Consider the following 16,334-nt stretch of genomic DNA (forward strand, 5'->3'; position numbering starts at 1 on the left):
TAATCATATTTTTTTTACCTTTGAATTTGTTAATGTGGTGTATCACATTGATTGATTTGTGGATATTAAAGAATCTTTGCATCCCTGGGATAAAGCCCACTTGGTCATGATGTATGATCTTTTTATATGTTGTTGAATTCTGTTTGCTAGAATTTTGTTAAGGATTTTTGCATTTATGCTCATCGGTGATATTGGCCTGTAGTTTCCTTTTTTTGTAGCAAGGGATGGGCATTTTCATGATTTGGACTACCACCCACTTTTTGACTTTTATAGTTGGCCTTGGAACTGTCATGGCCCCTATGGGTATGTCATTTAGCTTGCTGATGTGTTATAATGAGCTGTGTACTGTGACTCAAGATCTAGTGGATGTGGACTTGAACCTTTTTGGCTCTAATCAGTTTATTTCATGTTCTTGGATGGCATTATTCTTTTAAAGGTTGTGCCTGGTCCACTTCCTGTCTGAACAAGTCGGGTAGTTTTTTACTGGGTGCCAGGGATTATGAATTCTACCTTGAATTTTGTGATATTCTTTATAGAGTGTTTTTATTCTAGTAAGCATTTAAATACAGATCAGTTTTATCCCTTTAAAGCTTGCTTTTAATTTTTGTTAAGGTGAATCTAGAATGGTCTGTATTCTGTGGATTAACTCCTCCTTTAAGATCCATTTTTGGTGGGATTTCTAGTGAGTGCTCTGTGTATTCAGCATAGTTTCCCCATTTAGATAGTGGGAAGTCAAGTGATTTCCTGCCTTGTATAAATGAGAATTGTTTAAATCTAAACTTCTTGATGATTATTTTTCTTCTACAGTATTTGTCTCGTTTTTTGGATTTTTGCCTAATGCAAGTATAAAATAGTATTATAGCCAAAGAATAGAGGAGACCCATTTTTAGATTTCAGGACTGTGTGTGTGTGTGTGTGTGTGTGTGTGTGTGTGTCCCTCTTCTTTGATACTCTGTTCTGCAGTTTCTTACCGCCTTGGCATCCCCAACAGTGATGTTAAGAATCTGTCTCCAGGCAGAAATATGGGGCTATCATAGGGTTCTCATCGTCTCTTTTACTGTTCTTAAGGATTAGTCCTGCTCTGCTCTGCTTTTTGTCCAATTTGACTTATTTGGTCCAGTTTTCTAGCTGCTCGTGGTGAGAGAGAACAGTCTTGTAGCATTTAATATTTGTGGGCAGAAGCAGAAGTCAGAATATTATTATTTTTATTTTCTAAGTCTAGTAAAGTGAGTTATTATGAGTTTCTTTAAAAACATCTTTCTGAAATTTATTTTCCTGTTCCAAATAGAATTTATTCATTTTTTAGCCCTATTTCAAGCATGCCAAAAATTGAAGGAATTTTTCCTCAGAACTTTTGTTGTTCTAGTGTCCAGTGTAACTAATGGACAGACTGATACCAGTCTGATTCTCTCTTCTTTGTAGAATACCTATTTTTTTCCCTCTCTTGCAAGGTCTTATTTTTATCCTTGGGCTAAGATTTCACAATGGTACTTAGGGAGATTTTTGTTTGTTAGTTGCATTTTCTCAGATTGACACTTGGTGAGTGCATTCAATACAAGAGATTATGTTTTTCTTTAGTTCTGGAAAATTGTATTTCTCATAATTTCCTCTATTTTCTCTCTTCTTTATTTCTGGAGCTTGCATTACCTGGATGGGGGATCTCCTGCATTGATCCTGTTTTCTCATATTTTTCATTTCTTTGCCTGTTTTTTATACTCCCTAGAACTGGCAATTTTACTTTGAATTTAATTTTTTGACAGTCATTTTGAATTTCTAAAATCTTCTTTATTTTTATGATCATTGTTCTTTTTACAAAATGTTTTGCAGTTGTGTTTTGGATGTATTGTCTATCAACTTAAATATCTCTTAAGTGTTATTTATTAGTTTTAAGGAAAATTTTATCTGTTCCCATTATTATGTGTTTATCCAGGAACCCTTTTTCACCATTTTTGTATTATCATGGATTCTGATGTTGGAGAGTTTCATTATATGCTTGGTGGATTTTTTAAAAATCATTTGTTCATATCAGAGAGGTTAAGTTGAAAGAGAAAACTTAAAACCTCTGAAAATACTGAAAATGTAAGCAGAATGTTTATATTGGTAGAATTTGGGTTAGCTGTTGTGGAGGGTGCTAATCATACTCTAGGAAACATCAAAATGCCAGTGTATCTGGTTCTTTTCATGGGGATACTCAATTCCTTATAGAAGAACACTCTGACTTTTTAAAACAGCTTTGTTGAGGAGCTATTTGCATACCATAAAATTCATTTAAGTGTACAGTTAAATGGCTTTTGGAAAATTTAGGTTAAGTGCAGAGCTTACCTCTAGTATCTTCCTTCTCTTAATGATTATAGACTCCAAGTCAGTTTATATTAATTGCTATCCAATGCCTTGAAATAATTGTTTTATTGATTCTGTTCATATTTTATATTTGCTTTTTGTGGGAAACTTACTTCACTGTAAGCTACTTTATCATGGCCAAAACCAGAAGTCCCAAATCTATTGAACTTTTCATTCAATTTTTATGTATTTCAATTTGGATGGTGTTTGTCATTTTGCAATTTTATCGTATTTCAAGTCCCTATTCCATTTCTTAGATATATTAAAGATACTCTTTCATATTATATGTCATACAATTCTAACATCTGAATTTAAAAAATTTTTTTAGATTATTTCTGCTTTTTCTCCCCCCTCTTGAGAGCTATTAATATTTGTTTCCTTGTACTTCTTTCTGCGGAAATTATTCTTTGAAATCTGCTTGAAAGTGAGTTCCTCTAGAAGCAGTTTTCATTTGCATTAATAAGCTACCTTGCAGCACTACCAAAGATTTATTAATCTTATCTGTTGTTTTCAATTCCAGGAGTTATTTTAGAGCACTTCTGTGGCTCAGTGGTAAAGAATTTGCCTACCAATGCAGGAAGTGCGTGTTTGATCCCTGGGTCAGGAAGATCCCTTAGAGAAGGAAATGGCAACTCACTCCAGTATTCTTGCCTGGGAAATCTCATGGACTGAGGAGCCTGATGGGCTACATCCAGGAGGTCACAAGGAGTCAAATATGACTTAGCAACTGAGCACTGCATGTGCAGTAAAACCTTTCATTATGGAAGTGTTCTGTATCTGCACTATACAACATGGTAGTTATTAGCCATATCTGGCTACTGAGCGTTTGAAATGTAATTTAATTAGTATGACTGAGGGACTGAATTTTAAATTTTATTCAATTTTAATAAATTTACACCTTAACAACCACATGTAGCCAGTGGTTACTGTGTTGGAGGATAGTTTTAGAAAGTCATTGTCCCAGCACCTCCATTCCCACTATTACCAGATGATTTCAATTTTGTGTAAAGTATTGAGGTCTGATAGTATGCTCTGGGCTGTTCTTTGTTGTTGTTTAGTCACTAAGTTGTGTCTGACTCTTTTGCAGCCCCATGGACTGTCGCCCACCATGCTCCTCTGTCCATGGAATTTCCCAGGCAAGAATGCTGGAGTGAGTTGCCATTTCCTTCTCCAGGGGACCTTCCTGACAGGAATCGAACCCACGAGTAGCAGTCTGTTCTTTACTGGATTATTTCCTTTTATCAGTAATTTCATGTGATCTTTTTTTCTTTCTCCTTTAACTTTCTGCCTCTCTGGTGTGTGGAAGTGTTTACTTCTGGGCTCACATCATTGCACAGGTTTTTCCCTACAGAGGAGGATGTAACTGGGGCTGCTAAGGCCCTGCTGCTTCTTCAGTGCACATACAAACTGGATCTGAAGGCTCTTTCCAGGGGAGTCCTGCCAGGTAAGCAACTTGCATGGGTTCCCTTTGTGAACATTTGCCTTAGAGCTGCTTTTCTTGCCTTTAGAACTTTCAATTTTTTTCCTGTAGGACTTGAGAAATACAGAGGAAGAAGCTACTTTTTGCCTTTTAACCACCTCATGTTGCTGTGAGGTGAGCTCTGAGAACTCTGGACCTTTCATGGGAATTTAGGAGATAAAAACCAGAAACACTTAATGTTCTAGGAAACTGGGATCTGATTTTAGGAAGTAGAAGAAAAATTGAACAGTTATGCCTGGGTGGATTTGGTATAATAGGCAGATGACTTTCAAAACTTTGTAAGAAATGGCATATTTCCTACCATATCAGTAAACAAAGATGTCACAATCATCAGTGATTGCAGCCCTCCAACATGAGCCAGTGAGACCTGAGGAAACTCAGGATTTGAAAACAGGATACTGGCCTTAGTTAAGTGAGGTGCATATCAAAGGAATGATTTCAGTGAGCCCAGACTCTTGCATGTTCCCATACATAGAAAAGTGCTAAATTCCTTAACTTGAGATACCTACTTTTCCTTTAATTAACAGTAATTTTTTTTGACATGCATGTTACCTACCCTGTTGCAAAATTGCTATATAACCTGGCTCCCCTTCATCTCCTCCTTGGAGCAGTTCTCTCAGGGTTACTTGAAGTGCTGCCTCCTGGGTTTTAAGTCCTAAAAATTTGAATAAAACATAACTCTCAACTTTTAGATTGTGAATATTTTTTAAAGTCTACACCTGCTTCATCAAATATAGCTTTTATTGGTGCCTCATTCTTATATTATCTTGAATTAGAACCTGCCTAGAGCTCCTGATTCATGCTTATTCTCCCCGTACTGCCTTATGTTTTAAGTATGTTCCTACTAATAAGGTGGTCTGTGGGAACTCATTTCAGTGTCTTCTATGGGGTAAACCCCTTATCTTAACCAAAAGTAGTTATAAAAATAATCTGATCATTTTCTGAAGCATGTACTCAGAGATAAAATATGAAGGGAAACAACTTAAGACTGGTTGTATTTGGATAGTGGGAAAAGAGTGTGTGAATGATCTCTTTATTGACCTCAGTGATCACCCTTTGTGTCCTTTATCAGGAATATCATTGTTCTTCTTGCTTCTAGGAACCGAGTATCGTTCTACCCTGAATATTGGTGATTGCTTCAGGCTGGGCCAGACAGCCCTCAGCATCAACGACCTTCACCATTCAATGCTTTGGATGCAGCAAGCGCTAAAGCAGCTGAATGCAGGGGAGCATAGCACTATCTCCAAGATTCAAGTCCTGGACCATCTCAGAGATATCAGCTTCCGGTTTGGACCTATACAGGGCAGTGAACTTCACCAATCAGCTGCTTTCTCTTGGTAATACCCTTGGGAGCTAGGAAAGCAAGTAATTTGCTCTGTGTTGACCTGCTCCTTCATCCCACTTACCAACTGACCCACCTGCCCTGGCCTTGGGTGGAATATTCCATAGAGTTCTTGTGACTCAATTGTGTTAGTCAGGGAAGACTATCCTATGGTAACAAATAAACTCCCGAATCTTTAAGACAAGAAAGGTATAAAATTTTACTTTTCCTCCATGCAGAGTCCTCCTGCAGGTTGGGTGGCTTTTCTAAATGTTGACTCAAGAATTTAGATTTTTTTCTAGGGAATTTCCTGGCTGTCTAGTGGTTAGAACACTGCACTTCCCCTTTAGGGGGCCTGAGTTAAATGCTTGGTGGGGGAATTAAGATCCCACAAGTTGTGTGGCAAAAAAAATTGAGATTTTTTTTTTCTACTCCAGGATGACTCTGTTGTTTTGGAGTCCCTTCATGCTAGCTGTGTGAAGGATTTCATGATACATGTTATAGGCCAGGCCTATTAGTGGCATCCATCACTTCTGTCCACATTCTCTTGTCAGAGCTATCATGGACCCCATCTCATTTCAAGGGAGGTTTGGAAAATACAAAGTTTCTTTGTTTCCAGTAGCATGAAGTAGGTTGCTGAACAACTAGTTAGCCTTCATATGGTAGTAGAAATTGACTAAGGAGCTCTGTGTAACAGTGAAAATGTCTATTTGTTTTGGTATGGTCATAATCAGTTAATGCATTGTCTTCTTGAAGATATCATTGCTATAGAAACTTCTTGTTTTTCCAGTCCCTCTATGATAACTTAGGTCTTATGATAAACTAATCATTTTCTGATGCATAAATTTAGCAATAAAATGTGAAAGAGAACAACTGAAGAAAGTGGCCACTTTTGAGACATGTTAATGGAAAGGAGATGTGGGGTAATAAGTGGTTCCATTTTTTAAAATTAAGCTTTCAATAGATATTTGTATTTAAAATATAGGCATGTATAAATTTGATGGAGGTAAGTTATAAGAGGTAAAACAAAGAATTCTACTGGGACATATCAACTGGAAAGAAACACAAAACCTAAAAGTTGAGAGTAATGTTTTATTTAGTGGACATTCTTAGAACTTCAAGCTTGGGAGACAGCCTCTCAGATAAATGCTGAGAAAACTGTACCAAAAAGGAAGGAGGAGAAGCCAGGATATATGGGAATTTTTGCAACAACAACAACAGTACAATTGACTGTTTTGGGTGTTTTTGTTTTTTTTTTTTTGGCTGCACCACATGGTTTGTGGGATCATAGTTCCACAACCAGGGATCAAACCCCAACCCTCAGTTGTGAAAGCACAATGTCCTAACCACTGGACTGCCAGGAAATTCCCAAGAAGCTCCTGTTAATAAAAGAAAACTATATACTTTAAGTTAAGGAATTTAATACTTTTCTGTGAATGGAGACTTGGGAGTCTGAGCCCACTGAAATCATTCCTTTGATAGGCACGTCAGTTTTCTGGGCCAATATCCCATGTTTCCTCATACCGAGTTTCTTCAGGCTGTAGCATTGAGGGTGGCTGCAGTCTAATGGTTGCTCATGGTCAGTATTGCTTGTTTCCATTGTGAACTCCCTCAGGGCGCACCATCCATGGTGTCTACAATCACTGATGACTGCAACATCCTTTGTTTACCGATACAGCGGTCAATATTTTGTTTCTCGGGCATAATCAGTCTTTAAGTAAGAGGGCTCACAACTGAGGCATTCTCTGTGCTGATAAATCTGTTCTGACATTCTCCTCTTCCCTTCTACATAGTAGCCTGTAATTCCCTTCACCATAGAAGTTTATTATGTTTTATTTTAATAGTTCATTTACATCTGTATTGCCTTTATTAAATTGTTTTCCCCAATAAGCTGTTGACAGAAAAAAAAAAAACAACAGCACAACCTAAAGGACTTCCTTGTGATAATCCAGTGGCTAAGATTCCAAACTCCCAATTTGGGGGCCTGGGTTCGATCCCTGATCAAGGAACTAGATTCCACATGCCACATCTAAAGATCCTGCCTGTCTCTGTGAAGACTGAAGATACCACATACCTCAATTAAGACCCATTGCAGCCAAATAGATTAAAAAATTTTTTTTGAACGTGCAACCTAAAAATTGAAAGTTTTATTGAGCACACATTATTATGACGTCAGGCCTGGGAGACAGCATCTCAGATAGCGCCGAGAAAACTGTTAGGAGGGGGAGAAGGGGGAGCCAGGATATATAGGAGTTTTTGCGACTGTTAACCTGCAGTTGGCACTTGCCATGTACACTTCCTGTCTACCTGTACAAGGATTAAATCACACATGGTGCTGCAGCTGCTAACCTTCAACATCTGCTGAAGGGAGTTCAGGAAGGAGATCAGGAAGGAGGCATTCCATGCTCTGAAAAAATTGGCAGAACAGGTCTTCAAATAATTATATATTTTCAGGAACTGATTCTGTGAGCTCAATTGTTGCATCTTCTCATGTCTAGAAAAGCACCACATTTCTTCATGATGATGTCTGTTCCTAAATCACATGTGTGTTGATCTTCCCCCTACCTCTTTGGAGCAGTTTCTCAGAGCTATCTGAAATGCTGTCACGCAGACTATAGTCCTCATTTTGCCCCAAATAAAACTTAACTCACAACTCTCAGTTGGTGCATTTTTTAAGTCAGCAAAACAAAAGTCAAGTAGTTGAAACATCAAAGATTATTGTTAAGCAAAGAAAACCAGATATCTCAAGTTAAGGATTTTAGCACTTTTATGAATATTGAAAGATGCAAGAGTCTGGGCTCACTGAAATCATTCCTTGATATGAACCTCAGCAATATGGGGCCAGTATCCTGTGTTTTTTCATCATGACTTTCCCCAAGCTGCACCCTTATGGATAGCTGCAATCTGATGATTCCTAAATGGCAGGTAATCTGTTTCCATCCTGGGTTCCCTCAGGGCTCATCTTTTGGGTGGTTATAATGTGATGTCTTGATGGTTACAATATCCTTTGTTTACCAATGACAGGCAAATTTTATTTCTAAAGCAAAGACTTTAGAAATAATAGTGGGTTTTTTTTTTTTAACCAGTTTTGCATTTTCAAACTCCAGTGTAGTGCTAAACACTTAATTTGATCTGTATTGAGTGACTGTGATATTGTGACTTACAATAAGTACTATGTATTTGGGTTTCTCCCCGTTCCTGGCACAAAGCTCCAAAAATCAAATTTCCTAAGTGATGAGAGGCATAAAGATGTCTTTGTCAAGTTAATGAGGTGACTTTCGGAAAACTTTCAGGTAACCTAAAGATGAGAGCTGGTTGCCAGGGGAACAAGCCCTGTGATTTGAAAGTTGAAACTTTTCTGACCTCCAGGAAAGAGGAGAGGGACTGGAGGTTAAATTGACCAACAATAGCCAATGATTTAATCAAACCTGCCTATATAATGATGCTTCCATAACAACCCAGAGGAGAGGGCATAGAGAGCTTCCAGACTGGTGAACACATGGAGATGCTGAGAGAGTGGCAAGACTAAAGAGCATGGAAGTTCTACGCCCCTTGCCACATACTTTGCCTTATGCATATCTTTTATCTGTTCGTAAGTTGTAAATTGGTAATCTACTTGGTAACATGTTTCTCTGAGTCCTTTGGGCTGCTCTAACAAATTAAGCAAACCCAAGGAGAGGGTCACTGGAACTTCCAATCCACAGCCAGTAGTCAGAAGCACTAACAGTGGAGGTAATGAATAGATTCAGGGGATTAGATCTGGTAGACAGAGTGCCTGAAGAACTATGGATGGAGGTTCATAACATTGTACAGGAGGCAGTGACTAAAACTATCTCAAAGAAGAGGAAATGCAAGAAGGTAAAGTGGTTGAGGAGTCTTTACAAATAGCTGAGAAAAGAAGAGAAGTGAAAGGCAAAGGAGAAAGGAAAGATATATCCAACTGAGTGCAGAGTTCCAGAGAATAGCAGGAAGAGGTAAGAAAGCCTTCTTAAGTGAACAATGCAAAGAAACAGAGGAAAACAATAGAATGGGAAAGACTAGAATTGGAGATACCAAGAGAGCATTTCATGCAAAGATAGGCACAATAAAGGACAGAATGGTATGGACCTTAGAGAAGTACAAGATAAGTAGAGGTGGCAAGAATACACAGAACTGTACAAAAAAGGCCTTAATGACCAGAATAACCATGATGGTGTGATCACTCATCTAGAGCCAGACATCTTGGAGTGTGAAGTCAAGTGGGCCTTAGGAAGCATTACTACAAACAAAGCTAGTGGAGGTGATGGAATTCCAGCTGAATACTGTTTTAAATCCTAAAAGATGCTGCTGTTAAAGTGCTGAACACAGTACACCAGCAAATTTGGAAAACCCATCTGTGGTCACAGGACTGGAAAAGGTCAGTTTTCATTCCAGTCCTAAAGAATGGCAGTGCCAAAGAATGTTCAAACTACTGTACAATTACACTCATTTCACATGCTATCAAGGTAATGATCAAAATCCTTCAAGCTAGGCTTTAACAGTGAGTGAATTGAGAACTTCCAGATGTGCAAACTTGATTTAGAAAAGGCTGAGGAACCAAAACTCAAATTACCAGCATCTGTTGGATCATAGAATAAACAAGAGAATTCCAGAAAAAACATGTACTTCTGCTTCATTGACTATGCTAAAGCCTTTGACTGTGTGGATCACAACAAACTGGGCAAAATTCTTCTGAAGATGGGCATACCAGATCAGCTTACCTGTCTCCTGAGAAACCCGTATGCAGGTTAAAAACCAACAATCAGAACTGGGCATGGATAAATGGACTGGTTCACAATTGGGAAAGGAGTATGACAAGGCTTTATATTGTCACCCTGATTATTTAACTTCTATGCAGAGTACATCATGTGAAAGACCTAACTGGATGAATTGCAGACTGGAGTCAATATTGCTGGGAGAAATATCAACAACCTCAGATATGCACATGATAATACTCAAATGGCAGAAAGTGAAGAGGAACTAAAGAGCCTCTTGAGAGTGAAAGAGGAGGGTGAAAAAACTGGCTTAAAACTCAGATTTCAAAAAGCAGATCATGGTATCCAGTCCCATCACTTCATGGCAAATAGATGGGGGAAAAGTGGAAACAGTGACAGATTTTATATTTTTGGACTCCCAAATCACTGTGGATGGTGACTGCAGCCATGAAATTAAGAGATACTTGGGAAGCTCCTTGGAAGAAAAGCTGTGACAAACCTAGACAGTGTATTAAAAAGCAGAGACATCACTTTGCTGACAAAGGTCCGTATAGTCAAAGCTGTGGTTTTTCCAGTAGTCATGTACAGATGTGAAAGTTGGACCATAAAGAGGGCTGAGTGCCAAAGAATTGATGGTTTTGAATTGTGGTGCTGGAACTCGAGAGTTCCTTGGACTGCAAGAGGTCCAAACCAGTCAATCCTAAAGGAAATCTCCTTGAATAGTGATTGGAAGGACTGAAACTTCAATACTTTGGCCACCTGATGTGAAGAGCCAATTCATTGGAAAAGACACTGATGTTGGGAAAAGCTTAAGGGCAGGAGGAGAAGGGGGCGACAGGATGAGATTGTTGGATGGCATCACCGACTCAATGGACATGAGTTTGAGCAAACTCTAGGAGATAGTGAAGGACAGGGAAGCTTGACATGCTACTGTCCATGGGGTTGCAAAGAGTCAGACATGACTCAGCGATTGAACAGCAATTGGTCACTGAAGTAGAGGTAAGGGTAGGAGACCGTGTTGTGGGATTGAACCCTTAGCCTATGGGATCTGACCCTATCTTCAGATGGGTAGTGGCAGAATTGAGTTAAATAGTAGAACACCCAACAGCTGTCAGAGAATTGCTTGGTCATGTCAGAAAACTCACAAATTAGAATCAGTGTCAGAATCTTAACAAATAATTGGAATTATTGGAGGAAGAAAAGATTAACTTAAGAATTAGAGGAGTTGATTATTTTTGTTCTCTGTGGCCCTTAGAGTTAGCCCTAGATCACATGAGAAGAATATGTAGCCAGATACAGTTGGGTTCTGTTTGAAGAGAAACTGAAGATAATTGCCAAAAAGCAGAAGGAGCTCCTTGACAGGTGGTGTATTCCCTTTGTTTTCAGGGAGATGTCTTGGCATAAAGACTACCAACAGATGGGGATATTGCAGAGTCATTTTACTGTTACTCAATTCAGCAAACTTACAGAGGTCTGTTAACATGCTAGATGCTGTACTGGGCAAAAGACTTAAATATGTATGGCCTATTCCCAGAATATCTTAAGGTAGTTTGGGGATGGTAGTGGGAGATTAGACGTGTTAACAGATAAAGTCAATGGATTGTAGAAAATAACATGATGACTATTCACAGCACTGTGAGAGTTTAGTGAAGAATATTTCAGTTCTGGATTCATAATTACTCTAGGATGACCAAAGGGCTATATCTAATTTGACTGTAATATGTTTTCTTTTGAAAAGGGCATTTATATTATCATACCACACCTGATTTATATTAATAAGCTTGGTAAGATTTCACACTCTAGACTCTGCTGCCATGACTCAGGTTCGTAAAATCTTTCTTTTGTTGACATTATTGCCAGAACTCTTTCATTGACTGGCTAACATGGGAGTGTCCTTCATGACTGTTACGTGAGATAAGCCTTGTAAATTTTTTTTAGTATTTTTTATAAGAGCCACAGAGTTAGACACCTGGGTTCTTGTTCTGATTTGCTTATTTTTTTCTATATGATCTTGACCCAGGTTTCTTGTTTATTCTGTGTCTTGGTGTTCTTACCTGAGGAATGGGGACCAAAATCCTTCTATCTTGGATATTGTGAGGGCCCATGAGATAATGATGCTTGTGGAAGTTATCTGGAACTCTAGTCTACATTCTTACTGTATAAATATATATATAACAGCACATGATATATAACATTGTAATGAAAATGCATGAGGAAGCAGATGTGCTCAGCATAAAACTGAGTTGTGAGTGTGAGGCAGGACCACTGGTTGCCTGTCTGTACTAGGTCCCTTGGAACTGGTGAGTGAGGCACAGTGGGGTGGATTTTTTCCATACCAGTTTTTATTTCTCTCTTAATTCTAATTCTGGACAGTGGTCAAATTCCATACTGGTTTATCAGCGTTGTTTGAAGTAGAAGAATTGCAGAGCTTCTCTGAATGATCTCTCTGATTATTAACTATTTGCTTTCCTTTGTCCAGACTCCTCTCATAGACAAGCCCAGTTGAATCTGCCATACTTTGTGAAGTTGTTGGAGGAAGAAAGGGCAGGAAACTTTGGGAATGAAGAGTCAGAGATCAAGCAGGAGACACTGAACAGTTCTCCTCAGGGTGCTCTGGATTATAAGCAAACCCTCGAGAGCTGTGAAAGCCTGTGCCACGGAGAGGGTATCAAACTCGTAAGATGGGAAAGGGAGTCATTGAGGTTATAAGGGGTGCTTAGGGTACTTGGAGACCTTTAGACCACCTGGCCATATGAATACTGGGAATTTTCGACTTTGGAAGGCCAGATTTAGTTGAAAAGATATTTTAGTTCTTGAACCTGCCCATTGAGTGCACCACTGGGTCTTTTTCAGTCTTATAATTATATCAAACACTTATTTTAATTGATGGCTAATTAGATGTTAGGCATTAAGACTATTATGAATATTGTTTTTTATTACCTGCATGTGGAAGAAATTAAGCAAAAATGAATAATATATGGCCCTGTTACAGAAATATGTAGTCTATTAAAGGAACATTTAAAATATAAATAAGTAGTTTTAGTACAGTTAGTGGTATGTGCAAGATTTGATAGCAATATACAACAGAAGGTTATTAACTCTAGGACAAAAAGTGGTAAGGTTCACAGGTAAAGGACTCCTAAACTAGATTACCAGGTGAACAATGTAATAAAAGAAGTTTTAGGCTGAGACTATACCATGAACGAGTGTACAGTGAGAAAAATTATCCTATATTTTGGAAATAGCAAACATTTTTTATATTAGTAGAGCATAATATTTGAGAAAAGAAGCTATAATATTCAGAATTTTAATATAGGTAGGCTCATGGAGGGCCAGGTGGATCATGGGTAGATCTTGGACTTTGTTAGTGTCTCAAAATCTAAGGTGCATGGGAATCGCCTGGGATGTTGTTAAAATGCAGATTCTAATTCAGTAATACTGAGTTAGAACCTGAGATTCTGTATTTCTAACCATCTCCCAACTGATGCTGGTCCTTGGGTCATAGCATAAGTAGGAAGGCCACAGAGAGCAGACCATTAAAGGGTTCAATCACAGAAGTGAGCTGATCACCCCTGGACATTATGGGAAGTTGGATAGAAGAAATAGACTCTTTTTTCCAAACCCACTTAAGGTGAATTGTCATTGTTTTTTTAAGTCCAGTATAAGAATGACTTCCCTCTAAGGGCTTGTAAATGTGAGTAAGGATGTTCCTGACAGAGAAGATATTGAATGATTTGTATTCCATTATGCTTTTTTTTTCCTTTCTGAGGGAAGAGGGAGGAGATGGGCCTAAGGAGTGAGGCTGGTGTCTGCAAACTGAGGAGTCCGTAACATAGACTTGTTGCTCTGTGCTTCCCGGACACCACAGAGGCGGAAGAGGCTTTTCTGTAGGTACCATTATGGCAACAGGACGCCCCAGCTGGTCATTGCCCCCTTCAAAGAGGAGGATGAATGGGACAGCCCACACATCATCAGGTTCTACAATGTCATGTCTGATGAGATCAGGAAGATCAAGGAGATTGCAAAACCCAAAGTAAGTTCTCATTTGGTACTGAGCACATTTCCCTCTGTTACCTCCTTGGACTTATCTTGCTGTCATTATTTGGGGCCATTTAAGGGAAAAACTGATAGCAGATTGTCTTTTTTTTTTAAGAGTAGTTTTAAGTTTACAATAAAATTGAGAGGAAGGTACAATGATTCCCCATATACCCCTTGTCCTGACACATAAATAGCCTCCCTCATTATCAACATCACTCACCAGAATTGTACATTTTCATTAAGGATTAACCTATATTGATTGACATATCATAATCCCCCCAAATTCCTTAGTTTACCTATGGGTAAAGGGTTCAGTCTTGATGTTGTAGTTTATAAGTTTGGACAAATGTCTCATGACCGATATCCATCATTATAATCTAATACAGAGAATTTCACTGTCCTAAAAGTCCTCTGTGTTCTGACTGTGCATCTTTGCCCCCACTCTTCACAGCAGCCACTGATATTTTTATTGTTTCCATAGCTTTGCTTTTTCTCAAGTGTTATATAGTTGGAATATACAGTATGTAGCCATCTCAGATGGGTTTCTTTTATTTACTAATATCCATTTGAAGTTCCTTATAGCTTATTTCATCTTAGTGCTGAATAATATTTTGTCGTCTGAATGTGTTACAGTTTATTCATCTGTTCACCTACTAAAGGACATCTTGGTTTCTTCCACATTTTTGCAGTTATGAATAAAGATACTGTAAACATCCATGTACAGATTTTTGTGTGGACATTACCTTTTTACCTCCTTTGGGTAAATACCAAAGAATGTGATTGCTGGTTTGTGTAAAGAGTAAGTTTAGTTTTGTAAGAAATAGCCACACTGTCTTTCCAAGTATCTGTATTATTTTGCCTTTGTTTTAACAGTGGATGAGAGTCCTGTTGTTCCATATCCTTGTCAGCATTTGATCTTGTCAGTGTCTTGGGTTTTGGTCATTCTAATAGGTATGTGATGGTATTAATATCTCATTGTTTTAATTCACAGTTCCCTAATAACATATGATGTGGGACATACTTTCTTATGCTTAGTTGCCATCTGTATATCTCTTTGCTGAGGGATCTGTCAAGGGCTTTGGTACATTTTTTAATTGAGTTTTTGTTTTCTTATAGTTGTATTTATGAATTCATTATATATATTTTGGATAACAGTCCTTTTTAAATGTCTCCTTTGCAAATATTTTCTCCTAGTATGTGACTCGTTTTCTCATTCTCTTTGTATTGTCTTTCTTGTAGCAGAGTTTTTAATTTTAATGAAGTCCACCTTATCAATCATTTCTTTCATGGATCATGTCTTTGTTGTTCTATTTTATTTATTTTTTTTTTGAGGTGCTAAATACTCTTTATTTGATGCTATACATAAACCACACTAAAATGCCTTTCATTAAGTAAAAGGCTAAATTTTAGATAGAGAATTTTAATTAAATTGGCATAGTTTATAAAACCAAAAAGATAAAGTGGAATTTGTCAGTGTATTTTCAATTCTTGCCTTAACAGGCTAATGAACACAACTTCAAACACATCTGAATCCTCCTCTGTTCTATGAGACAGTGAAGGGACCTTTTCAGTATTTAAATATATTAATATAACCAGTTATAGAAATCTAAGTATAAAACCAATCTCTTATAGGGTTTGAGAAGGAATGCACCATCTCCCTAAGAAGTTTAATATTCCTTATTCAAGTTCAATCATCTCTTTAGAATGGGAAAAGTGATAGTACTTGTTGAACCGGAATTACTATCAAAATTAAAAAAGCTGACCATATTTGTTTAGCCACAAACCAATCTTATTTAAATCAGGACTGTCCAACAGAATTATTCCATCAGCCGTTCATGATCTGAATTCTAGTGTGTGAGATCAATTTAAATATGGTACACATAAAAAGTCATGAGACACTTCTGTTTCATAATAAATAAGGCAGTGACCAACTATTACTCATTGGTAGCTTTTTTGAGATAAGCTATCAAGTCCTCCCTCTCTCCCTTCTTCTTAATGCCAGCAAAGATCATCTTTGTTCCAGGGATGTACTTCTTGGGATTCTCCAAGTACTCCATCAGCGTCTCCTCTCCCCAGGTGATACCTTTGTTCTTGTTGGCATCTGTGTAAGAGAATCCAGCAGCCTGACCCGTCTTTCGTCCAAACAGACCATGGAGGTTTGGCCCAGTCTTGTGCTTGCCTCCCTTTTCCACAGTATGGCACTGGGCACACTTCTGAACAAAAATCTTCTTGCCCTTCTCAACATCACCCATTTTTAAATCATTCTTTCTCTGGGCACGACCGAGAAGTTCCCGCTCGCAAGCCGAACGCCCCGCTTTCTAAACTTGTTGTTCTATTTTAAAGGATATTACCATACCCAGGGTCACCAGGATTTTCTCCCATGTTGTCTTCCAGTTTTATAGTTTTGTGTTTTACATTTAGG

General features: G+C 38.1%; 1 protein-coding gene and 1 pseudogene across 1 annotated transcript; one reads left to right on the top strand and one right to left on the bottom strand.

Annotated features, from left to right (window-relative positions):
• The first annotated feature begins 299 nt into the window (after nucleotides 1-299).
• LOC133062791 (prolyl 4-hydroxylase subunit alpha-2-like) lies at nucleotides 300-12,615 on the top strand (annotated as a pseudogene).
• Nucleotides 12,616-15,316: 2,701 nt separating this feature from the next.
• On the bottom strand, nucleotides 15,317-16,189 carry LOC133062174 (cytochrome c). The gene has a single exon (XM_061150821.1). It carries the CDS (start codon nucleotides 16,162-16,164, stop codon nucleotides 15,847-15,849), a length of 318 nt encoding a protein of 105 aa, XP_061006804.1. The 5' UTR covers nucleotides 16,165-16,189; the 3' UTR covers nucleotides 15,317-15,846.
• Nucleotides 16,190-16,334: the final 145 nt, after the last annotated feature.

Source organism: Dama dama, chromosome 9 (assembly GCF_033118175.1).
Source record: "Dama dama isolate Ldn47 chromosome 9, ASM3311817v1, whole genome shotgun sequence".
Classification (NCBI taxonomy): domain Eukaryota; kingdom Metazoa; phylum Chordata; class Mammalia; order Artiodactyla; family Cervidae; genus Dama; species Dama dama.